Source organism: Synchiropus splendidus, chromosome 9, assembly GCF_027744825.2.
Source record: "Synchiropus splendidus isolate RoL2022-P1 chromosome 9, RoL_Sspl_1.0, whole genome shotgun sequence".
In the NCBI taxonomy this organism is placed as follows: Eukaryota; Metazoa; Chordata; class Actinopteri; order Syngnathiformes; family Callionymidae; genus Synchiropus; species Synchiropus splendidus.
The window spans coordinates 10249999-10272799 of record NC_071342.1 but is presented as its reverse complement, the minus strand read 5'-3'; the positions used below and the strand labels follow the sequence as shown (position 1 = coordinate 10272799).

Below are 22801 nucleotides of genomic sequence, written 5' to 3'. Positions count from 1 at the left end.
GTAGCCATGAACTGTTGTAAGCGAGCGAGAAACAGCAGTTGTTTGTGTGTCTGTTTAGTATGTGTGTGCTTCTCCTTCTCTGTGAATGGACTGTTGTTAATGCCCCACCACTTTTCTATTGTCACTCAGCCTGATTGGGTTACACCATGCACCAGCCCCCCATTTCTCCCAGTACCCCTCTTGCATATTCAAGATGAACACAACTCATTCTCTGTGTCTTGCCCTTCGCTGTCTGTGTGAGCCCTCAACTGCTTTCTTGTAGATGTGAACGATACTTTATATCACTTTCATGTACTCTGGATACTGGAGTTTGCCAACTGTGATGGTCAACTATTGTATTCTGTTGTAATGCTTGCAGATTTGAAGACCAACATACAGGAAAATTAAGTAGTTCATGAAACAAGGGAATCAAACGTCAAAGCAAAGAATATATATCGGCTCTAAATAAGAGGTGGACCAAGTGCGACCCTGGGGCCACATGCATTCCCTTTCCTGTATTAATGTGGCCCTTATAAGCAAAATGATAAAAGATATTGTAGGGTTTTCATCATTTATCACTTTACAAATTCTAAATGAAAAACCCACAAGTTATTTTTTTGCTATATTTCCCCATTTTTTAGGGTTGTGTCATTGTCATTTTAACCCTATTTTTTGTCCCACAAAAACAAGTGAAAATTATTTTTTTAAGTGTCTTTTTATCATATTGTTTCATCCATAGCTTCCAAGTTATTCACCACTTCGAAGGATGTCCCATATTCATGATTTATGTTGAGAGTCCTTAAAAGAAATTTATTTTAATTCAAAAAATTAAGATTGTATTATAATGGCTTAATTACAGTTTCTTGTTTTAGGATACTGATGTAGCGGAATTTAAGTTTCTATGATATCCTATTGATTTTTTATACATTGTATCAGACAAAAAGCCACTGAACTGTTACATGAATAAAATTGAAAGACACAAATTCATATAGCGCCTTTCTGCCGTTAAGCATCAGCCAGTCATGAAGGGGATTTGGAAACTATGTGTGGTGTTGGTCACTGGGCTGAATGGCTGACTGACTAATCAATGAGTAACTTCACCAGGTGGGAGACCATCAAATGTTTCTGCAAAGCAGATAAGAAAAGCTTTGCTCACAAGGTAGAAGGGTCGCCAGTGCGATCTCACCTCTGCGTGTGCCCTTGAGCAAGACACTTGTGTGTGTGCGTGTGTGTTTAGAGCCATTTAACGTTTTCCTGACTCACCAAAATAGAAAGTTCTGTTTCAAGATTATGTTTTGTATTGGGATATCATTAGTGATGAAGTTTGATAAAGTGTGGTTCCCTGGATGGATCTGATGCAAGAATTCTTTAAAAACATGACGTATGAGATTCCTGAAAATAAGGGTCAAGATTGGCGACGCTTACAACATCATTATTCTAGTTATTCTAGTGAGATTTGCAGCTCTGTTGTGTGTTGCTGTGTAATGCAATCTTCAGGGTCTCACATTTAAAGGGGCCCTATGGTGGTTTTGTTTTGGTTCAAGTTTGTTGCTGCCTTTCAATACATGAGCTCTAATCCATGTGACATCTGTGAACTCTTCTCTGGGACGGTCATTTGAAGAATGCTGCATTGCTGGAGATGTTCTCTTCCTGCCTCAGTTCATATTTTTGTCACCCACTTTGTATTGCAGGCCAGCTCTGGCTCACTGTAGCCTGATGGTTTCAATAGCATATCCTCATAATCTCTTTCTGTTAAAATCCTTTTTTTTTAATTCCCCAGGGTCATGCTGAGCTCCTTACTGCTGACTCCCAATGTGATTTTGATATTTATGTTCATAGAAAACGTTTGTCTCATTTGTGTTCCAGACTGGCAAATGTTGCTAACTATTGTGTGGTTTTTATTGGCCACTTTTTTTTTGCTGTCGCCGTGTGTTCCCACCACTGCTCCCCTGCACGTACCAGATGGCCCCTCTAATTACTGAGCGCATCATTTGTCTTATTAACGTCCATTCGCAACTTTGTCTTTTAATTGGAACAGATGAGAAAATAAATGGTGCAAATGGCTCTTCTGACAATTTCGTGTTTGTATTATCCAGCCGCCACCTTGCCCGCATTGATAATAATGATTCAACTAAAACACAGTGAGCTTGATGGTGGCATGATCTCATCTGTTGCTTTTTGTTTTTGAACCCCCAGAAGGCAAAGATGTGCGTCGGGGGGAGAAAGCCAAAGCTGAGGGTCTTCCAGCCTCAACAGGTCACGACCATGGTTTCTCTGAGATCCCCACAAAGGAGCATCGGCTGGCTAACAACGGGATCCATGAGATCCCCACCAAGGACACAGAAGGCAGTGTCACACAGAGCGCCAATGGTAATACACACATTTATTTTGAGAAACAGACATTATAATCATCAGAGACAGTGCACATTTCAACTGGTAAATACACCAGGAAATTAAGCTGGAATTTATTGTAGTTACATTGTCTCTAAACATTTTCAAACACAGCTGTCTTATAAGTTATGTTGTACTCTGTAAGGATAACTTACCACCCTTATGTGACACTTCTATTTCTTGAGAAAGTGCTTAAGTGCTAAATTGAACGTCTCTGTTCTGTAGCTCAAGGCCATGCCTCCTTCACCATCGAGTTTGACAACACCTCACCTGGAAAAGTCACCATCAAAGACCACGTATCCAAGTTTGCTGCTGACCATCATCGATCGCGCTCCAAGAAGGGCGGAGCTGCTGGAGCTGGAGGGAGAGACCTGAGCACCCTGCAGGCTGCTATGATGGCGTCTGAAAGCAAAGTTGCTGATTGGCTGGCGCAAAATGACCCCACTCTGGTTCGCAGCGAGTCCACGGAGGAGGACAGCAAGAGCATCAAGAGTGACGTGCCAGTGTATCTCAAGAGGCTGAAAGGTAAGATGTCTTCCAGAGTTTGGACTGGATTTTACCTTTATATTTTCAGTCTGAAGTGGGGAATCATATATTTTACATTTTGATTAATGGACCCCCTGAACACACTTATCTGAGATGAGTGGACATGAGTTGCTCGCACTCAACACCTACCTACACTCAACGTCAAGTCGTCTGCTCTGTATTACATTATTCCCCACCACTTCAGCTAGGCATAAAGTAATATAATTCTCTGCAGTGATCTAGATTTACCTGTTGCTTTATTATAGCCTTATTCAACGAGGAACGTCTGGAATAAGTCGTTGAAACAACAGCTGGTGTTGAATTTTGTTTAAATTTGGTGAGAATAGCAGATTACCCAAAATAATCTGCATTGACAGCTACACCAGCTACATCCCGCGCTCCACTGACTAAACTTGATGAATGAAGGAATGGATGTGGTTGTGGGAGTCTGCGATGACGTTGCCATTGATGATATCAGAAAGATGATCTTAAGCAATTAAAACCCAGGTTTATGTAAGTCATTACCGTCCTTCCTATTAAAGGTGAATCAAAGGTGAGGAAGTCGAATCAAAGGAGCGGAGGATTATTAAAAGCGCGACACGCCCATGTTTTTATTTATATCAAAAGAGAATCCACCACTGGTCAGGGAGGTCTGCAGGCTACGCACGGCAGTTGTGTGTCTGCATGAGTGAGGTTTACTGGCGCCACACTCGCTGTACCTGGATGCAGTGTGATGACTGTCGGCTGTGATGATCGTGTGCTGCTTTAAGCTTCATCAATCTTCAAATGCTCAGAGCAAAACATGGTGTCCAAACTGGAGGTTAGTGTTCAGTGAGTTCTAGCCCCATTAGTGAATTTGGAACTATTTGGTGTTTTGCTTTGTCTTTGTCTCTGGGGTACTAGAAGAAAAAGATTAGCTCTGTACACAGCCAAAACGGAAATTAAGTGTGTTGTAATTAAAATCTAAATGAGTGTCTTATCTTAAGATAAGCATTTTCCACTTCTTCTTTGTCTTGTTTCTATCTAGATTAGAGATGAAATATTATTCTAGGAACATGAGGTTTGCTTATTTTAAGACATGCTTGCTCTTGTTATTTTTAATGGCTTGCGCAGATAATGATAAAAGTACTTGCATTTTAATTTGTTTAAGTCTGGAAATTGGAGATTAATGAACCAGGGAAACTGGTTAAAGATCTTAGGAGGCAAATTGAGTGAGTTGTCTTGCCCAGGACACCACGTCAGCATAAACCGCCAACCGTTTCAAGCACCTGAGCCCTAGTTCATAATCATAATAATATTAATGCAATTTGAGATTTTTTGAATTTTTAAATGGTTTCAAAAACATTGTTTATTGGTGTCAGAACATATATAGTCTCAAACTATTACATATATATCTGAAGTTATTTTTACATAAATTGTGTACAGAATAGGTTTTGCTTAGTCTTAGAAAGTGTGTTGTGTGTTCATTTCCATCATATTTTACCTTGCTGTTTATCATTTTATTTTTCTCTATAGCTTCTGTCTCTCTCTTGTATTAATCACTATGTGTTTCATAGTGGTAGTTATTGATATTAATCTGTTAGAACCTTTAAATGGCTACAGATGATTAAAGATTATCAAGTGCATTGGCTACTCTTTTCTGGTCAGGTGCACTGCAGCGCCGTGCTCCTCTGACTTGAGTAGATTTTAGGGTCATTGAGCACAGTGTACATGTGCCATTGCCGTTCTGTGCTGCAGCAAAATGCTGCAGTTTTCGAACGGGAGAAAGGAATCTTTGCCAGGTGGACGAACTGTAGTGCTGAGGGAAGCAATAGTGTTTGGACAAAAAGGCGGCAAGTGTTGTTGCTGGTCTGCAGTGAAGTAAAAAAAATGGGAGGGTGGGGGTTATGGGAGGCAGGTGATCTGTTGTTATAGTAACATGTCATAGTAACAAACACAGTTGACAGAATGGTTGCATGCTAAATACCTGAAGAGCTGTGAGCAGTGTGTTAGAAGGATTAACAGGCTGTGCTGAATGTGAGTGTGTGTGTGCTGTGATGTGGTTTTGTGAGGCTGACTTTAATCAAATGTGTGTCGGCTGAGTGCTCGAGACATGCTGAGCACCACTGACATGCCGACCGGCAGTGCAGCGTCTGCACGGTCAGTCTTTACTAGGCAGAGTTACTAGGCAGAGATGGGGACGAGGGAACTGAGCTGCTCTGCTTCGAGGTGAGTCTGTCTTGCTGTAATCAGATCGCATCAGAAAATCTGTTTTCACTTTTCATTCCTGTTAAACTGGGAATTACACTGCAGTAAACGCCTGCCGGTGGATTCAGTGTAGCGTGACAGTTGAACGGACACTACAGCAGGAAGAATCTAGCATGGGTCTGGTGTCCTGTTAGATGTTGCCGTTTCTTCTGTGGATTTTTAGTCGCTCATGTTTGCTAGGGAATGGGGGTGTAAGGCAGCCAGCTTGGCCATGAGTCAGGGCTGGGCAGGCAGGGCAGATCGCTGGACTCCCAAAGACACCTCTGTTTGTCGCACAGCCTTTCAAACATTGCCTTTGTCTCCACTGTTTTTCTTATCAGCTGATTTGCTCCAAACAAACAAATGAGCTTGTTGCTGAGCATCGTCACTGTTTTTATGTGAGGTGTTAAAATACATTTAAGCTGGATGTGAATACAGGATTTGTATGACAAATTGTAGATTATCAATAAAAACACTATACAATTATAAATAAAGGTTGTTGCAATACTACAGCACTTTAAATGAAAACAATTATAACTTTCAACCAATGTATTATATTAAACTGACTAAACAAGAATTTTCCTACATGATAATAATTAGAAATTATCCAAATTAAAACATATACAGTGCGCAATTTGACCTTTCAATATTAGAGAATTTTCAATATTAGAAATAACATTTTATGAAAGCTCCTCATAATAAAAGAAAAAACTTAAATACTTAATTTAGTCATCCGTAGTAAATCATTGTGAATGCATTACAGCTGAAGCAGGTGTCCATATATGTGGAAATAAAGTTGTTGATCATTAACACTGGGGTCTGCTATTATTATACTCAGTAAACAAGAACTTCCTGTCAGCATGGTCACGTCAACACTGCTGCACTGACATCAAATATTGCTTCATTTCAGTTTATGAGCCCATGGGAGAAAAATATTGAAGCTAAACATGACTTATTAATTCAGTATAAGGTTAAGTAATGTTGGTCTTTGTAAAGACCCCACTGCCCCGCTCCCCTCCCCTCGTAAGGAATTCCTCTTAGTCTCCGTTTGGCATTTTCTTGTCCCTAACCTAATCCGGTTGCGCGTCTATCCCACGCACCTCCTCTTCTCTTACATCCCCCATACACACTCACGACCTTCCCTTTTCTTGAATCGCCTTTCACCTCCCCCTCTTGCAATGACACACACACACACACACAGTCTCTGCTGATGTCCTTGTCTCCTCCCCACCCCCATATATGTGTCCCACTGCCACCATGATAGGCAGTGCCAGTGTGGTTGTTTGAGTGGCACAGTGTCTGCCCTCATGTAATGTAGTGGACTTGTGACCCAGATAGATCAAGAAAGCCAGAGTCATGTGGTAGGTATCAAGGCTTTTGATCTTTGCAATGGGTTTTAACATCAATTTAACAGTCCTTAATTCAATTCAAGAGTTCAGAGTTCATACTGGTTAAATTGTTGTTGTTGAGCTTGAAACATTCTGATTTTTGTTCAATTCACTGTTGCATTGCTGCTAAGTGGCATAAACTTTTTAACCCTCTGTGTTTCCATAGGCAGCAAACATGAGGATGGTACCCAGAGTGACTCAGAGAATGGACTTGGCCTGCGTTTCGCCAACCGCCGCCACGCCCTGGAAGAGCGACTGAAAGCAGCACATGGTCACAGAGGAGAAGGCATAGAAGCAGGCAGTATATCAGCCACCAGCTCTCGGCCATCCGCCACCCGCACCGCCTTCACCATTGAGTTCTATGACGAGGAAAACCCTCGAAAGCGCCGCTCGTACTCCTTTTCCCAGGCAGGCCCACTTCTGGCTGGTGGAGCTGGTGGGGAGGGATTGTGTCCGCAGCCCCCATCACACCCCAAAGTCTTCAGCATCTCCACCTCTGCTACTACAGCATCAGAGTCAGGTAAGTCTGCACTTTCATACTGAACCTGAGAACCCAAAAGTGACTTATTATGTTTGGAGACCCTAATCTGCCTGCATTTTTGACGTCTGGAAACACTGTTGCTGCAATTTTTAGTACTCCACAGTCAAACGACCATTGTAATATACTGGTCTTTACCATTGTTTCCTATATCAGTGTTTGTCACAGTAATGACTCCAAAATTTGGTCTCATAGGCAAAGTTCCAGCTCCGATATCTGCCACTGTGGCTGCTGGTGCTCCCACAGCTGCGCGAGTGCTTCTAAAGCAGAGGTCCGAAGACCCCAGCATCGGTCGGAGCTCCATCAGTACTGGCTTAGCGACCGGTAGCCCCACCAGCCCCAGTGAGGACGCCTCAGCCACTGGGCGGGAGTTGGGGACGGCGGAGGCAGATGCAGAGGACGACCAAAGTGACAAGGGGACCTACACAATTGACCTTGAGGTCAGGAACCCAGAAGAGGAGGAGGCCAGGCGCATGATCGATAAGGTATGCATTCCTCTATCTGTCTTCTGTCAATATGTTTCCTGGGAGCTCAAATCCTGCCTCACTAACAGCATCCCAATCAAATTTACTCTGTAATCCAATAATTTGAATAATAGGCTCAACTGGCATCCCAGTTGAGCCAGGAAATACCGCTGTTTTTTTAGTTGTTCCAGGCTTAAATAAAACCACTAAACAAATGTTTTTTTCTGACCACATGATGGTGATCTTCAGTACACATTTTGTAATGGACCTCGGGTGAGACTTGCATTGCTGAAGCTTTAAATGCTGCTGCAGGAGAGATAACGCAAAACATTGCCAGTGAGCCTCCACTGTTGCTCCCTGCATCTTTCAAGGTTTCAGTAATTATGTCATTTAACAGTGATATTTATGTGGGGCACCAATCTAACAACAAAAGCATGTTGTTCTTCTTGATGGACAAGCTGAGTCTTTCACTACCAAAATGTACTTTTCTCCAAACAAATGGTTTACGGACAAAAATATGCAAATAAATGCTACACCTTTGCTATAATATGTGGAAAAGTTAATGAAGTGGTAAGGCAAACGTCAAGTTGTCCCAGAGGAGAACAGACATAAGCTTAGCAATAAAATGCATTCAACATCAATTGTAGCAAGAATGCAGCTCACATAGCCAACACGAGTTGAAAATGGGCAGGCAGTGAAGTAAACAGCACCAAGTCGGGTGGTCGCATTTAGATATACAGATTAGCAAAATAGCTGTCAGCAGCATTGAATGAAGAATTAATCTTAGAGCTACCAGAGAAAGTTTAGTCGACGACTGCTGAGCCCAAAGGATTTGACTTCTGTAGAACCCAATCTCAACTCAATGTCCTGTAGCATCTGTACTAAGCTGCTCTTCAGAGATACTGGAACTTCAACTGAAAGACGTGGGGTGTTGTGTTGTAATTTTATCAGGCATTTTTACTCTGTATTTTAAAATGTTTTTCTGTTACAAACATAAGTGTAATTTTAATCAACCTTGTTGCCAAGAATGTAGTGTTGTATGTTTGCGCTCTTGCTTGAAGACTAAAAGAAAACTTTAAAACCACTTTGACACACTGACTTTAGAGGTAGAGTGGGTGAAACATTTGTAACTCTGCTGTGGGGAAAGCCTGTTTTACATTATCAATTTGGCTAAAGCACACACTGCAGAAGCAGTGGTGAGACCCATGAGCAGGACGGATGTGTTACACTGTGATTTTCTGTTGCTACTTTCACAGGAAATTACTATGCCAGGGTGTCATTGCCGATGAGGCACTAGCGGCACAATAGTGGGTCGTATATGTGTTCGCCTGAACACATCACAGGCCATGCTGGAAGTGTTGTTATGTTAATAGGTGTAATTAGCCGAGACATAATTGCCACGCAGTCTCGTGCGCTCATGTAAAATGTGTGCACGGGCGAATGATCACCATCATGCACTAGCACAGAACCATTAGAACCACATTGCTGCATCGTAGTTTACATTTGAAATGAAAATGTTTGGTGTTATTTTTCCTGTGTGCAGGTGTTTGGAGTACAACCGAACCAGGACTCGTCTGTTCTGACTGACCGAGCTCGAGCAGGGAAGACGAAGGACAAGGACGAAGGTGGAGAAGAGGTAAACCGGAGTTTGAAGACCCTTGTTATTGTTGTTGTTTTGACATATAAAAAGTTGGGAACTTTAGATGCATTAAGACTTTTGTAATGTTTCTTTGTACTTTGGACCAAATGTATTTTTCTTCTATGATTAAAAAGTTATTTTATGGTTATTATTTGAATTTTTTTCATGCTATAATATTTCAATTTGGTCTTGCTAATTATCTGTTTCATTGTCAGGATTTCATGTTTGTTTTTGTGTCAGTGCTGTATGCTGAACATTTTAACCACCCTTGCTTTTTCCTTATAATATTGTATGGTTAGGTAGTTTTACTTTTACTTTCAATAATGTTCCTCTATTTGTTTTCACTATTTTGTCATTTCTTAAAAGTAATGTTTAAAACAAAATAGCTGAATCATGATTTTCTTCTACTGTGTATGTTATGCCGCACCTGAACATATAATTTAATAAAAAAAAATTCTTTTTGTTTTGACTTCAGGCCTTATATGACAAGCCTCTTAATTTAGATTGATTTGATGACTCTTGACATTGTTAGAATTTGGGGTTCCCCTTCTCTCTCCAGTTGGGTGTAATACAATAGTGTGAGAGAGGTGGAGGGAAATTCATGGTTGAGTCTAGTAATGTGAGTCACAGTGGCTTGCATGACTTTAGCGACAACTCCCCTTGTCTGTCCACAAGAGAGTGATAGTAGAGACTGACCTAGATCATGAAGGCCTAGACATTCTGCCCTGAGGGGAACTTCACATAACGGAGATCACACTCACTGCCATGCTGCTGTTGAATCAAAGTTAAATTGCCTTCTGAGCAAAGTTTGTTCAGGTCCAATGCTGTGTCTGCCTTATGGATGCAAATGTGCTGATGCTGTGTCTGTTTAATTTATGCCAGTAATTCATGTTAAAACTAATACTTTGTTGCTCACTCAGGGTCATCCTGGTGACTCGAACTGGGTCTCTCAGTGGGCGAGTCAGGCTGCCAGTCACACCAGGACAGATCCAGAAGGCTCCGGAGCAGAGACAGCTGCCTTCCTACACAAAGAGAGAGGTACATTAACCCACTTTGCTCTTTTAACTTGCCAGGATCTGCTTTCAAATGCTGCTTCAATCCACTCCTTTCGTCTGCGAAAGGAGTGGATGACTGCTGTGCACTGAGTATAGTATAGAAGCAAAACCAAAGACTGACTTCTTCATCCTGTTTTGTATGTATTGTAGCTGAGGTCATTCTGATGAGGTAAATTAAATGACTCTGAAGCAAAAAAAAGTTCAACATAACAGCTTTAAAAAGATAAGCAAGTCGAAAAGCACCAACAAATGTCTTTTTTTTGCTTTTACTTCACTTTCTGTGGTGTTCAGAGAGTCAAAGCATTCAAAGCTGTTTCACGCAATGAGTTCAAACTGTTACATTTATAAAGCTGCAATGCATCGTATTTCGAACTCAAGTGTTTTTTAAGGCCATAAAAAGCCTGTCGATCTTATTCTGTCACTTGATTTAATAGCATAGATCTGGTCCACACGAATCTGACCTGTTTTAGTGTTCTGCTCTGAAAGATGCTTCATATATGATGCACTTTTTTGGTAGATATTATTTTACAACCAGAGCTAATAAGTTATTTAAAATGTATTTTAAAATAAAGATGATGTTAGGTGTGAAAAATTAGAAGTGTAGAAAGTGTGGACAGAGAGATCACCAAATGAACTCAACAATGGCCTGATATGAAATTCCAATCGTATGTTTGTGACTCCAACACGCATCATTTCTAGCCTTTGTGACTTTCAAAATAAAGCAGAGGCCAGAGTTTAGGACCTTTTTAACTGCTTCAAATAGCACAGTCATAAGCAATATTTTTTTGCAATCTAGTCCTATCATTTTTAATAAACTTCATGTACAGTTAAATGTGTTTGTGTCTTGATATATTGGCTGAATATTTGTTCTCTTCTTCTCAGTAGATGTATTGGAGTCCGGTGTGTCCCTCAGCAGAGGTGAATCCTTGACTAGTCTGACTGACCGCAAACGTAGGACACTGCCGCAGCTCCCCGTGGACGACTCCCGCTCCAAATCCGGCCCCAAACCTCTGCGCTCTGAGATCGGAGAAAAGCAGGACACTGAACCCCAGGAAAAAGAGAACAAGGGTGACGGAGAGTCCCCGAACCGAACTCAAGACAGCGAGATGACCAGCACTCGAAAGCAAAGCTTCTCCTCTCCTTCTAAAACACCACTTCGGAGCAGTGAGAGGAGGAAGAGGTCTGAGGAAAGAAAAGAGACAGGTGAAGGAGGTGAGAAGTCTGGGAGGGCTCTGGTACGACAGGGCAGCTTTACTATTGAGAAGCCCAGTGCTAATGTCCCTGCGGAGCTCATCCCCCGCATCAATAGAGGCAGCACACGTGAACGGAGTGACTCTGTGGGGAGCATGGACACTGCAACACTCCTGAAGGACACTGAGGCAGTCATGGCATTCTTGGAGGCCAAGCTGAGAGATGAAAACAAGCTGGAGCAGAAAAGCAGCAAAAGTGGCCTCAACAGTCAGAGTTCTGCGTACATTCTTCCCCCCCGGACGGACTCCATCTCTCCTGAGTCCGACGTGGACACGGCCAGCACGGCCAGTCACGTGGCAGGAGATGCAGAGCGAAAGGCGGCTGCTGGTGGGATCCAGAAACGGCGTTCCCTCAGCAGCATGCATCGGGAGAAGAGCAATATGAGCACGGCTTCAAAGACCAGTGTCACTAGTACCAGCGCACGTGAACGCCTGGAGAAGAAGACCAAAACCAAAACCATGGAGCCACTGGGCCGGACTGATGCACGCCGTTCTGTGCAGCCATTGCCAGCCTCAAGAGCGCGTCAGCCTTCCCTTGACCTCACAGATGACGACCAGACTTCTTTCCCCATTTCTGACATCCTCTCGTCAGACCAGGAGACTTACTCTGGACCAGGAGTGTCTTTAGGACCCACTTCAAACGGGCGGCACACAGATGATCTGGTTTATGGAAGGCACGACAGCAGGGTTACAAAGACATCCACCAGCGCTTCCTCCAAAACCAGCCGCACCCTCCAGGCCGCCACCACCTCTTCCCTGAACAAGCAGTCCCCGCTGCCTCAACCACGACCCACCAGAGCCTCACTTTTGCGCCGAGCCCGATTAGGGGAGACCTCTGACACTGACCTTGCCGATGCAGACAGAGTCTCTGTTGCCTCTGAGGTGTCCACCACCAGCTCCACATCCAAACCACCGTCAGGGCGGAAGGGTCTGTCTCGCCTTGACATGCTGGCACAGCCTCGCAGAACCCGCGTCGGCTCCATCTCCGCACGCAGCGACTCGGAGTGCACGGTCACCCGGAGCTCCACGGCGTCGTCCAGGATATCGGCAGAGACTGCGCTACGGCTGGGCCTGCGGTCGTCCACGCCCACGGACAACAGGCTGACTCCCAGGATGAGGGCCAGCAGTGTTTCCAAGCTGAACGAGACCAAAACAAAGACCACTTCAGCTGGATACTGCTCACCCACAGGTGAGAAAATACACTGCACTAGTCCGTATGCTGCCCTGACACAATGAAAAATACAGAAACAAAAGGGCACGCTTCTGAAGCTAAAAGATGCAAGCATTGTCATTTGAATCAACATACTACTCCTTTGAAATTACTTTCATTTAATAGTAAATTGTGTCGTATATGTTCCTGAAGTTGTACAGTAATATTCAGCACAAGTAACTGCAGTTTAATATTTAAACAAGCATCAAATAATAACAGTAAAACATAAATTACATGTTTAATTACTATTTTTTAGCAACTCTTTGGTCTCACTTCCATGAAATTATATTCATGATGAATATAAGCATTTTTATCATTATCATTTGTTTATAACCATGTCACACCATGATTTGTATTTTTTTGTTAGTTCAAGTTCATATCAATCTTTCTATTGAGATACCAGGTCCGTCTAGCAGTAAACTAAAACATCATAAAGTATTGTTTTGTGGTGCAATTTGTAATGTGTTTCACTTACGTCCTGTTGCCAATTTGTGCCGATGTTGGTCATGCAGAGAGCCCCCGACTCGATCCTGGGGCCGATGCAGAGGAGGAGATTTTGGGTACGGTGCTGAAACTGTGGACTACTGCGCCCCACCCATGTGATTGTCAGACCTGGTTCAGAGAAGCAGACATATATACAGCTTCATATGTCTTCATATACAACAAGCTTTTTACATATTAGACATCCACTTCACTTCGGAGGAGGCAAATGATTGCCTCATTCTTAGAACATTTAAGAGTGTGAGAATTGATTTTGTGTTGACCCAGCTCTGACATGATGCTTCTGTGATGCCTCCCTTCTTAAACCCTCCCGGCTGCAGCTGTGATGAATCCCGAGATGCTCTACTTGTCTTTCTCATGTAGAGAGCAAATAGAGGTCCACCTAGTGGCTGTTTGTGGTTATAACACTAACATTGTTCCTTCGTTTTTATTTGGTAACTAAACATCTCTGTCCGAATGACATGGTTTTATGTTATTTATATTATTTATTTTTCATTTAGTTTTGATATGATAATATATGTTATTTAACTGTGGTGATGTAAATCAGTGAATAAAAGTTGCACTGTGCATGCTAAAACATTTTTAAGCCAAAATGAAAAGAAATACTTTTTGTATTGTATTGAGCTAGAACATATTTTGTAGCTGTTTATTTTGTTTAATGGGTTTTTGGTAATAAAAGGCTAACGGGTTAGCATTTCGTAGTTCAGAAAAAAAGAGATAAGCAGACGATTACCTTGAAAAAATACATTTGTAGGCAAAGAGTTAAAATAAAAAGTGAGATTTTAAGCTCCTTTCAATCGCTGTTGTGAGAACCCACTCTGCATTAACCTGTGTATTCCTAGTTGAACTGTGAGACTGAACTTTACATTATTGTGCAAATTAGCTGACATTTTTATTAGTTCTATTAACTAACTTTTATGTTGCCAGGCTTTGGCTTAACAGCTTTAGCAACGCTCGTGTCATGGTTGATTATGGAGTACCAGAAGAAACTAAACTTCTGGAGTTTTAAAAATGTTCTGTAACGTATCTTTGAGCTGCTTGTTTGGCTGGATGCTTTATCATGTTTCCTGATAACCGTTGTGTTTAAACTCAGGCTGGTTCTAAAAATGTCTCACTGCCTCCACAGTGTCCAGCAGCAGTAGGTGGCGCCGTGTTCCCCCGGAGTACGGCTCTACCTCAGAAGAAGAGTTCAGCTCCAACCGAAACTCTCCGAAGCAAGGCACACGTTCTCACGTACGGCCTCATCACCTGGTCCCACACCGTGGCTCCAGACCAGGAACCGGTGCGAGTCCTGGCTCTGCCTTGGTGACCGCTCCGGGTGGAGTTGGAATGAAAAACCGCATGAAGGAGCAAGACGAGTACATCAGAGACTGGACGGCTCACAGCGAGGAGATAGCTAGGTATGTCTCACCGTCAATCAAGATCTGCTTGTGCATGTTTTTTCCTGCATTCTAAAGAATCTGTCTGGTGGTTAACAGGTTATTCCCCTGTGTGCGCAGGATCAGCCAGGACTTGGCTAAGGACCTGGCCATCTTGGCGCGGGAGATCCACGACGTCGCTGGTGAGATCGACTCGGTCAGCTCATCGGGGGGCGCTCCCAGTACGACAGTCAGCACCGCCGCCACCACCCCGGGATCAGCCATCGACACGCGTGAAGAGGTAGGACCTGCACTGCCCACCCAGCCGGAGATACAGCAGAGCATGAAAAAGGTGCCAGTGGTTTTTCTTCTTCTTCACATGATGCTTTTTTCACCTTAAGTTGCAGGTCTTCATTTCATGAGGCACTCATTTCATTTGTTAAATTATTTCCACGGAGGCGCTCTCAGTCATTAGGGATCGAAAAAAACAGTTTCAATTTGAAATGAAACCATGGCCACATTGCTTATATGTATTCAAACCAGATTCATTGTCATTATTTTAATGTCTTAAATTCTTTATTCTGTAGAGACTAATAATTGATTTAGGTATGGGTGTTTTTCAGTATCTAGTAGATATTTTACAGTAACTATTTGCTTAGGTTTCTGACCATTAATGCTTTTGCATTTCTATAAAGAGTCTTAACAGGGATGGCAGATTCAGTTTTAGATCAACTGTCTTGAAGCATAGCTGGACCTCATGTTTGTGACATTTTGGTGTCTCTAGAAAATCACATCCGGGCACAACAGCGTGACGTTACCACATAGGACACTGCTCCCCAAAAGGGCTGACGTGGGTGCAGGTGTTGGTTCCAGCCAAATAAGCAGCACCAACATGACAGTTAACTGATCACAAACTTCAACTGATTGGTCAAACTGTGGGCTCGGTTGGAACCAAAACCTGCACCCACACCGGCCCATTTATGTGGCAGTCTGAAACCGCTGATGGAAGAATCATTTAAACGTTATCTCGGGAAACTATGCGCTACATGTAGAGTCAAATCACTTGCAGCTGGACAGCTGTCAGTCTACCTCACGTTTACGAAAGGCGGGATAACACTGAGACTTGCAACGGAACAAGGAGCGGCTTTATCGGGGTCGTACTATCTTTGTGGCGGGGAGAAGGTAAGAGCAATCCATCTTCTGTCATTGTTTGTACTCAGAAGTTGCTTCTATGAACCTGTGGCTATATGCTGGTACACTTGTCTGTGTGTTTCTTTGTACCATTGATATCTTTAATTGAACTTATTTCACTGGACTTTCTTCGATCTTGCAGGTCTGTGGTCGTGGCAGCCACAACAAACGGGCCTTCATCCTCCTCTTTCTTTTAGGAGCACTTATCCTGGTCACTTTTCTCTCAACAGTGCCTGACTAAAAGGCTTTATTGGTGTATAAAAATGAATTATTTTGGCAACATATGGTATGCATATGTACACTGCCAGGCCAAGATTAGAAGAGGTCACACGCTCCAATATATTTGGATTACTGTAGTGTCCCAACATTCATTTTCAGTGCTGGATTCAGTTCTCAGCAAGATGGTTTACCGATGATGGAGTGTGACCGCTTCCATAAGATTCTCATTGAGGATCAGACAGGTCTGGACTCAGTGTGAAAACGATGCTTCACTCCTTGAGTCAGAAGACTTTGGGAGATAAAAACCATTGGTGTAATTACCTGGTCATTCTGTGTCTTTGGGTTCATGATGTCGTGGGACCCAAACCCTGAATTTTCTCAGCCAGGCAGTGGAAACAAAACAGCCACAACTGACGCTGGTGAACCGATTCAAGCAAAGCTTCAAAATACTTAGTTAATAAAGAAAACGATTCATTTTTCAAACCCAAATCACCTATTAATGTATTGTGGACTTGCTTTAATAAATGGCAAAAACACAATATTGAATCTTGGGAAAAATATCACACTTTACGATGAGTCAGTAAACTACTTCCTTCCACACCAATACGTCTTCATTACCTGAACGAAGGTTTGCCAATAGCCGGCTCTCAATAGTGATTTGTGATTCATGCAACTGAAGTATTTTCACGTGAGCTTAAAGGCGTCCTGACTCAATAACACTGTTGATGAGTATGATTTATTGTCTGTCATGTTTGCCTTCCTCCAGCACGTGAGCACTGAAGAAACTCAGTTTACCAACCCGAATGTTAAATAAAAGTTCAAGTGAAACAAAGTGTTTGATTTTTTTTTCAACTTTTCCACTGAACTTATCAGTGGAACATATTTAGGAAATTGGTGGTGGCTCAGTACTAACTTACTTAAATGCTGACTTTTTTGCCATGTGCATCTGTGCTGAGACTATACTGTTGGTTACGACTTTATTCATGTTAGTATTAGATAGTTGGTCCTGTCAGTCCTTCAAAACTTCACATCAGTGTGGCGCGTCCGTTTGGTCCCAATTGAAATCCAACTGCTGGTGCTGACTTCTCTGCTGAATTGGAAGGCACCAATGTAAACACAGAACTGGACCAGAAAGAAGAGCTGAGCCAGAGGGCAAAGTTCCTATTTCACATTCCAGTTCAATTCCTCTCTTCAATAATGGTCATTTAAGCTGACCAACGGTGAGAAGAAGACATACCTGCAGATGGAATACAGCCAGAAGGTCTATCCTCTGTCAGAGCAGCGTGGCTTCATCGTGGCAATGGCTTGTAATAGGACACGAGAGACCACTAAGCGGATCATTACGTTTGCTTTCTGACTCCTGAATGTCTGAAGATCATATCGGGAGAGGGTAGATTGAAATGATGGGACCGTTACACCTACAGTAGAGCGCCGGCAAGCAGTTGACACTCAATGAAGGTCATCGCTAACCTTCCAGATCCTGATGTGCCTACGTCACAGAAACTTCATGTATTTGATCTGATTGTTTCCTGGATGAATACTAATAATGACTGAAATGGTCTCCATATTCTTCTTGCTTTGTAATGTTTGTAATGCCTAGTTGGTTAACACTAACATCGTGAGTGAGAAAAAAATTGAACTCCACTTTACAGTATATTCCTTAGATTTTATTTTGTAGCTGCACATCTCATTAAACTCCAGTGTCATCTCCATCTTCAGAAAATTCACTCCTCACTTTGCAAAAATAAACTTTACAGTATTGAAATGTACTTTCTCTTTATTAAAATTGTGACTCCATTTTCCCCATGCAGCTGGTGGACCGTGTGTTCGATGAGAGCATCAACTTCAGGAAGGTTCCTCCTGTGATTTCAACCAACAAACCACCAGAGATCAACGGCAAGCCTGTGGAGCTGCGGCCTCACGCCCCCAGCACCTCGGAGTCTCGGGCTCTCAGGAGACGCACCTGGAACAGAGAAGATGTGAGTGGACTACCACAATTTAATAGTGTAGTTTTCATGTGGGGACATCCAGTCAGTTTTTGAATTTGATCTCTAGGCAATTCTGGACAGTCTCCTGCTCAACTCAGTGTCCCAGTTGTCCACCAAGATCAGACACTCGGCTGACAAAACCGCTGGGAAGATCAGGTGATTCAACTTTTCCTGTCTTTGAGCTAGCCACTAATACTATATAATATTACTGTAAAAGGTGAATTACGTTTATACATGCATCAGTTATTTAGGACTGACACAATCACAAATCACAATCACTAATATTGTTTTAGCAAACCCATTAAAAAATTGAATTTTGATCAAAGGAAAACAAGCCACATATCAACTTTCAAATGAAAAATAATATATTTTAAAATACATTAATGATAGGGGTTTGTTACATGTAAAATCACTTTTTATTCTGTTTAAAAATCAATTCTTTTCTCACATCGCTAACTGCCCTTTTATTACCTAAAATAATGATAATATTCTTATTAATATCTTGGGTATATGCAGATACTGCATAATACTAAGTAATGCTTCCTTATTAATAAATATCATCAGTCCCTATTATCTATGAATTTAATTTTTTGCCAATTTTCTTGCAAAAAAAAATGCTTTTTATTCGTACTTTATTTTTAAGATTTTATGGATCTAACACTAAAAGATAATTTATCAATTTTAAGAGTGTTGTGGCTGCTGAATTCTAGGTGCAGCAGGTGCAGTGGAAGTTTCCATAGAGTGATACATCTTCTCCCTTTTTTTTTCTCCAGAATTTTATTTAAAGATAAAGAAAGAAACTGGGATGAAATTGAGAACAAGTTGAAACCAGAGACTGACATCCCCCTCTTGAAAACCTCTAACAAGGTATTGATAAATAATCATTTCATAATTTTCTTTTCATATATTTAATGTTTTTAATTTGAAGTTTTCTGAATATTGATTTTCTTCTCGCAGGAGATCTCATCAATCTTGCTGGAATTGAAGCGAGTGGAGAAGCAGCTTCAAGGTAAACTTCCTACATCATGATCCTCACTGCATGGTTGTGTGTTAGTTGTTTTATCTAGTATTAAATGAAGTAGTTGTTATACCTTTATAAGGTTATTGTCTCAAGTCACATGCGCTTTATCCCATCCCTCACAGTGATCAATGTGATGGTGGACCCTGACGGGACCCTCGATGCATTGGCCAGTCTTGGCCTGACAAGCCCCACCACTCCCACAAGACCTGACAGCACCATGCTGATGTCATCCACCACCAGCCAGGTCTCTAAGCAACCATCTAAAGAGGTTCTTCCTGAGATCATCTCTGCACCGGCAGCATCTTCAACCACCTCCAGGGGTCAGTCTTCGACCTCCGGCGTGCTCGACACTACACGGGACATGGGCGTGGGTCTTGGTCTGCCAGGAGTCGGCGGGTTCACATTTAATCGCATGCGGCCGAGTGGCGAGGAAGCCATCGCACAGAAATAGCGGCGCTGACTGATCTGCTTTAAAACCACTCCAGAACAATGAGTAAGGGCATGACGCTCTTCAGCCGATCCTTACTCTGACTGTCATCCCCTCACATGGAAATCGACCCATGAATGATACTGAGACTTCTGCGTTTCAACTTTGGTTTCTGGACAGTCTGGATCCGTGTACAGTCTTCTCCATGTGTCTGGACCCACCAAGGACATTTAAGGCCTTAAAAACGTGGCTGTCGAACAAATCCCCACGCTCTTCTAGATTTACCAAGAAACGGAATGAAGGACCGCACCAAGAACTTGACTGCAATAAGTCCTTTGCAATTGTTCTAAGTACTTTCAGCCTTAAATACGCAACGATTCAGACGCAGCTATTTGAAAGACACCAGAATTGCAGTTACACTCTATCCATGACTTGAACTCTCCGTCCATTCAGCCAATCTTCCGTGCCTCATGTCATGTTTCCCCTGTGTTTGTCGCTTCAGTAGCCTGTACAGAACTGTGTTTTTAATTCCTAATTTTCTAGCAGTTAACCCCTCAGACGCTTCAAAGTACTTACCAAAGTTTATTAACAGTAGTGCGTCTGTTGATGAATTTAACTGGAACTCTTCTTCTCCCTCTGCTGTTTTGTTCTCCACTCATATTGATTTTCTTCTTCACATTTAGTTGTGAGTGCTTGGTGTCACTACTTTTTGTCCTCAGCTCATATGGATGGATGCCAAACTCAATTGTTTTTTCTTAAGTCAAAACATATTTATCTGCATTTACTCCACTTCTTCCTGTCTTTCATCTCCTGCTACTCTGGAGTGCACCAGCTTCATCTGTCTGCTCCAGGTTCAGGTCTCCCATAGTCGCCACGCTAAGAAAAACGATTGTATCTACAGTAGTGATGAGCTCTGCCATCCACTCGACACTTGGTGCAGAGCTGGTGCTTTTTGACTGGAGGGCAGACAGGGTTACTTTGTGATCAGGCTAGTGACAGTAGTAGTGATGATGAAGCTAAGCAAAGATTTAATTGGCCTTACCATTGTTATAGTTCTGCTGCTTAATCCACACAAGTGTCCTGTGAGTTTTATAGTCACTGGCGACAACAGCACCGTGGAGGATTCTCCATCTTCACTTTTCAATTTTATGGTTTAAAAGAACACAGCCTGGGATTCGTCTCTGGTCAGTGTTTGGGTTCCAACCTGCTTGACAGACGTTGTTGCCTAACGTTGTGTTTATAATCTGTAATCTACCACGGCATAATGCAGTCGCTTGAGGAGATTAGTGAAGTAACTGAAGCTCTGGATGTTAATGGATCAGGCCTTTCTCCTGACTTTTGGTGAAGTTGTTTGAAAACTGGTGAAGTGCCAGTTAATGTATGCAAAGCTAACTTGAACCTTCATTTCTGTGCATATTGGAAAAAAGTCATAACTTTTAAGATGCTATTTATCTTCAGAAAAAAAGAAACATTTCATCCTCAAGTGACAGCAACATGCTTCCACATTCAGCGTCCCAGGTTTATTCAGTCTATTCCCACTGTAGCAGGTTGTTGTCTCCGCTGAAGGGTTTTCAATGACAATGCTGCTTATCTAGAGAGAAACTAATTCAGTTTCTCTCCAGTTTGTCTTCATGGTTCTGCCCAGACTGTGTGATAGTCAATATATCCCTTTCTCTCTGTTCCGTAATATTAAACTTCTTTAAAAGAGCCAATATGGAAGGATTAATGAAGATGTAGCCAATCGAAGTTTTATTTTGCACTTTTTAAAAAAAATACTAATCCAGAAAAATGTGCAAATGATGGAAATGACGTCCATCTCTTGACTTCTGTTTGTACAGACTGAAGTTCCAAATGTGGTCATGTTTTTAAGTCCCCCTTTGTAACCTCACCTGTGAAACCTTGGTACATTTTTATCTTTTAATTTTGTGTTATCAGACCAGTGTTTTGTCATTAATTGTAAAAAAAAAAGTCATTTTATTTATTTTATGTTGGATATTTTGTGGAGGTTTTATGTATTTTGTATTTGTTCAACTTTTGTTACTGTTAATAAAACAGAGCCATTGACCTGCGTGTCTGGTGTTACTCGGAGGTTTCTGCAGTATAGCTACATCCCGAGTGCAGTGTGTTCGATCGGACAGCAGGAGGCAGTATAGCGCTGTGACGACACACAGAAGGGGGAGAGATGGAGAAGAGCCTGCACGAAATAAAGCCCATTCTGACAAATGAGAATCCTCAAAATGCTGGTGAATCTGTCATGAAAGTCGAGTTATTTTACTGATTCGATTGTATGCTATTTTCCTAACTGAACTTTTTTACTGGGTCAGCCATTTCTCCTCGCTGAAATAAATAGTATTACATTTACAGAATTTATATTCTGTTTGAATTCAGACTGTCACTGTTTTCAACTGGGTTTTCTAGCGTTGCAACAGTTTGGCAGCAATACACTCTTCCCCTGGTTGATATTAAATGACATTTTCACAGCAACACATTTCTTAGCTCAGAGTTTTATTTTCGCTGTTTGGCGGTTTTGTTTGACTTACATGACAAACTGTGTTTGGTTCACAATAATGGTGAGAGAAAGTGATTCCTTCTTGACTGAACGTTCAACCGACAGTTGTTAACCAGGAGGCCACTGCATCTGACGTCCCCCCAGCACATGGATATGGATATGGTACACGGACTGCCCTCCGTTTGGACCGTCGTTGATGACGATCCTGTAGCCGTCAGCCAGCCCGGCCTTCTCAGCGCACTTCTTGGCTACGATCAGCAAGTGACCCAACAACTGTGGAGCAGAGAGACACAGAATTACTTCCAGACTGCTCGGTCACTATCGAGTACACACACACACTTACGGCAGCATCGCCGTCCTCGGCCTTGGAGAGCCCCACCACCGGCTTTCTTGGGACAACAAGGATGTGCGTGGGAGCTTGAGGCGAGACATCGCGGAAGGCTACACACTGAAACAAGCAGATCCAACGTGTTAAGTCACACAAACCAGAATGACATCAAACTCTGTGACCCGCGTTCCTAAAAAAAAAAAAGGAATTATTATTCCAAATAAATAACTTCATGGTAACGCAGCAAAACATATGACTGCAATCATGAATGCGTTTTGTATTTAACCAATAATTAACTTTAAAAACGCCTTGCAGCGCCACGAATGACGTTTCTGCAGAGCGGAAGTGGAGCTGAACGTAGCGCTGCGCCTCCCCAGCAACAGGGGTTACTTAGCTGCTTACGAGGTCATCTTCATGGATGAAATCTGCCGGGATCTCTTTCCGGATGATTTTCCCAAAAATGGTGTCTCCGCCAGGCTGCGCCACCTGCGCCCGGGCCGTTTCGTCAGCCATCTTGCTGCAGAGTCACGGCCCCACGGAGCGGCGACGCAGAACGGAAGGCGTGAAATCCGATTGGCTGATTGGAATCGTCAG

At 42.4% G+C, this 22801-nt stretch overlaps 2 protein-coding genes across 5 annotated transcripts in view; one reads left to right on the top strand and one right to left on the bottom strand.

The window, feature by feature from the left end:
* cep170aa (centrosomal protein 170Aa) overlaps positions 1–21434 on the top strand; it is a 37932-nt gene extending 16498 nt beyond the window's left edge. Inside the window, exons 9-23 of one of the 4 annotated variants that reach the window (XM_053874930.1) lie at positions 2176–2349; positions 2596–2895; positions 6676–7029; positions 7243–7532; positions 9055–9147; positions 10071–10188; positions 11091–12644; positions 13178–13225; positions 14293–14566; positions 14645–14825; positions 17746–17913; positions 17990–18078; positions 18696–18789; positions 18880–18931; positions 19066–21434. In XM_053874930.1, the coding sequence (XP_053730905.1) occupies positions 2176–2349; positions 2596–2895; positions 6676–7029; positions 7243–7532; positions 9055–9147; positions 10071–10188; positions 11091–12644; positions 13178–13225; positions 14293–14566; positions 14645–14825; positions 17746–17913; positions 17990–18078; positions 18696–18789; positions 18880–18931; positions 19066–19394 (4118 nt within the window). In that variant the 3' untranslated portion in view covers positions 19395–21434. Of the gene's footprint in view, positions 1–2175; positions 2350–2595; positions 2896–6675; positions 7030–7242; positions 7533–9054; positions 9148–10070; positions 10189–11087; positions 12645–13177; positions 13226–14292; positions 14567–14644; positions 14877–17745; positions 17914–17989; positions 18079–18695; positions 18790–18879; positions 18932–19065 lie in introns of all 4 variants that reach the window. The other 3 variants (XM_053874929.1, XM_053874931.1, XM_053874928.1) reach the window with 3 other exon arrangements.
* Positions 21435–21837: 403 nt separating this feature from the next.
* Positions 21838–22769, bottom strand: hint1 (histidine triad nucleotide binding protein 1). The gene is made up of 3 exons (XM_053876015.1): positions 22610–22769; positions 22223–22327; positions 21838–22152 (listed from the first exon to the last, which is right to left on the bottom strand). Exons 1-3 carry the CDS (start codon positions 22718–22720, stop codon positions 21988–21990), a joined length of 381 nt encoding a protein of 126 aa, XP_053731990.1. The 5' UTR covers positions 22721–22769; the 3' UTR covers positions 21838–21987.
* Positions 22770–22801: the final 32 nt, after the last annotated feature.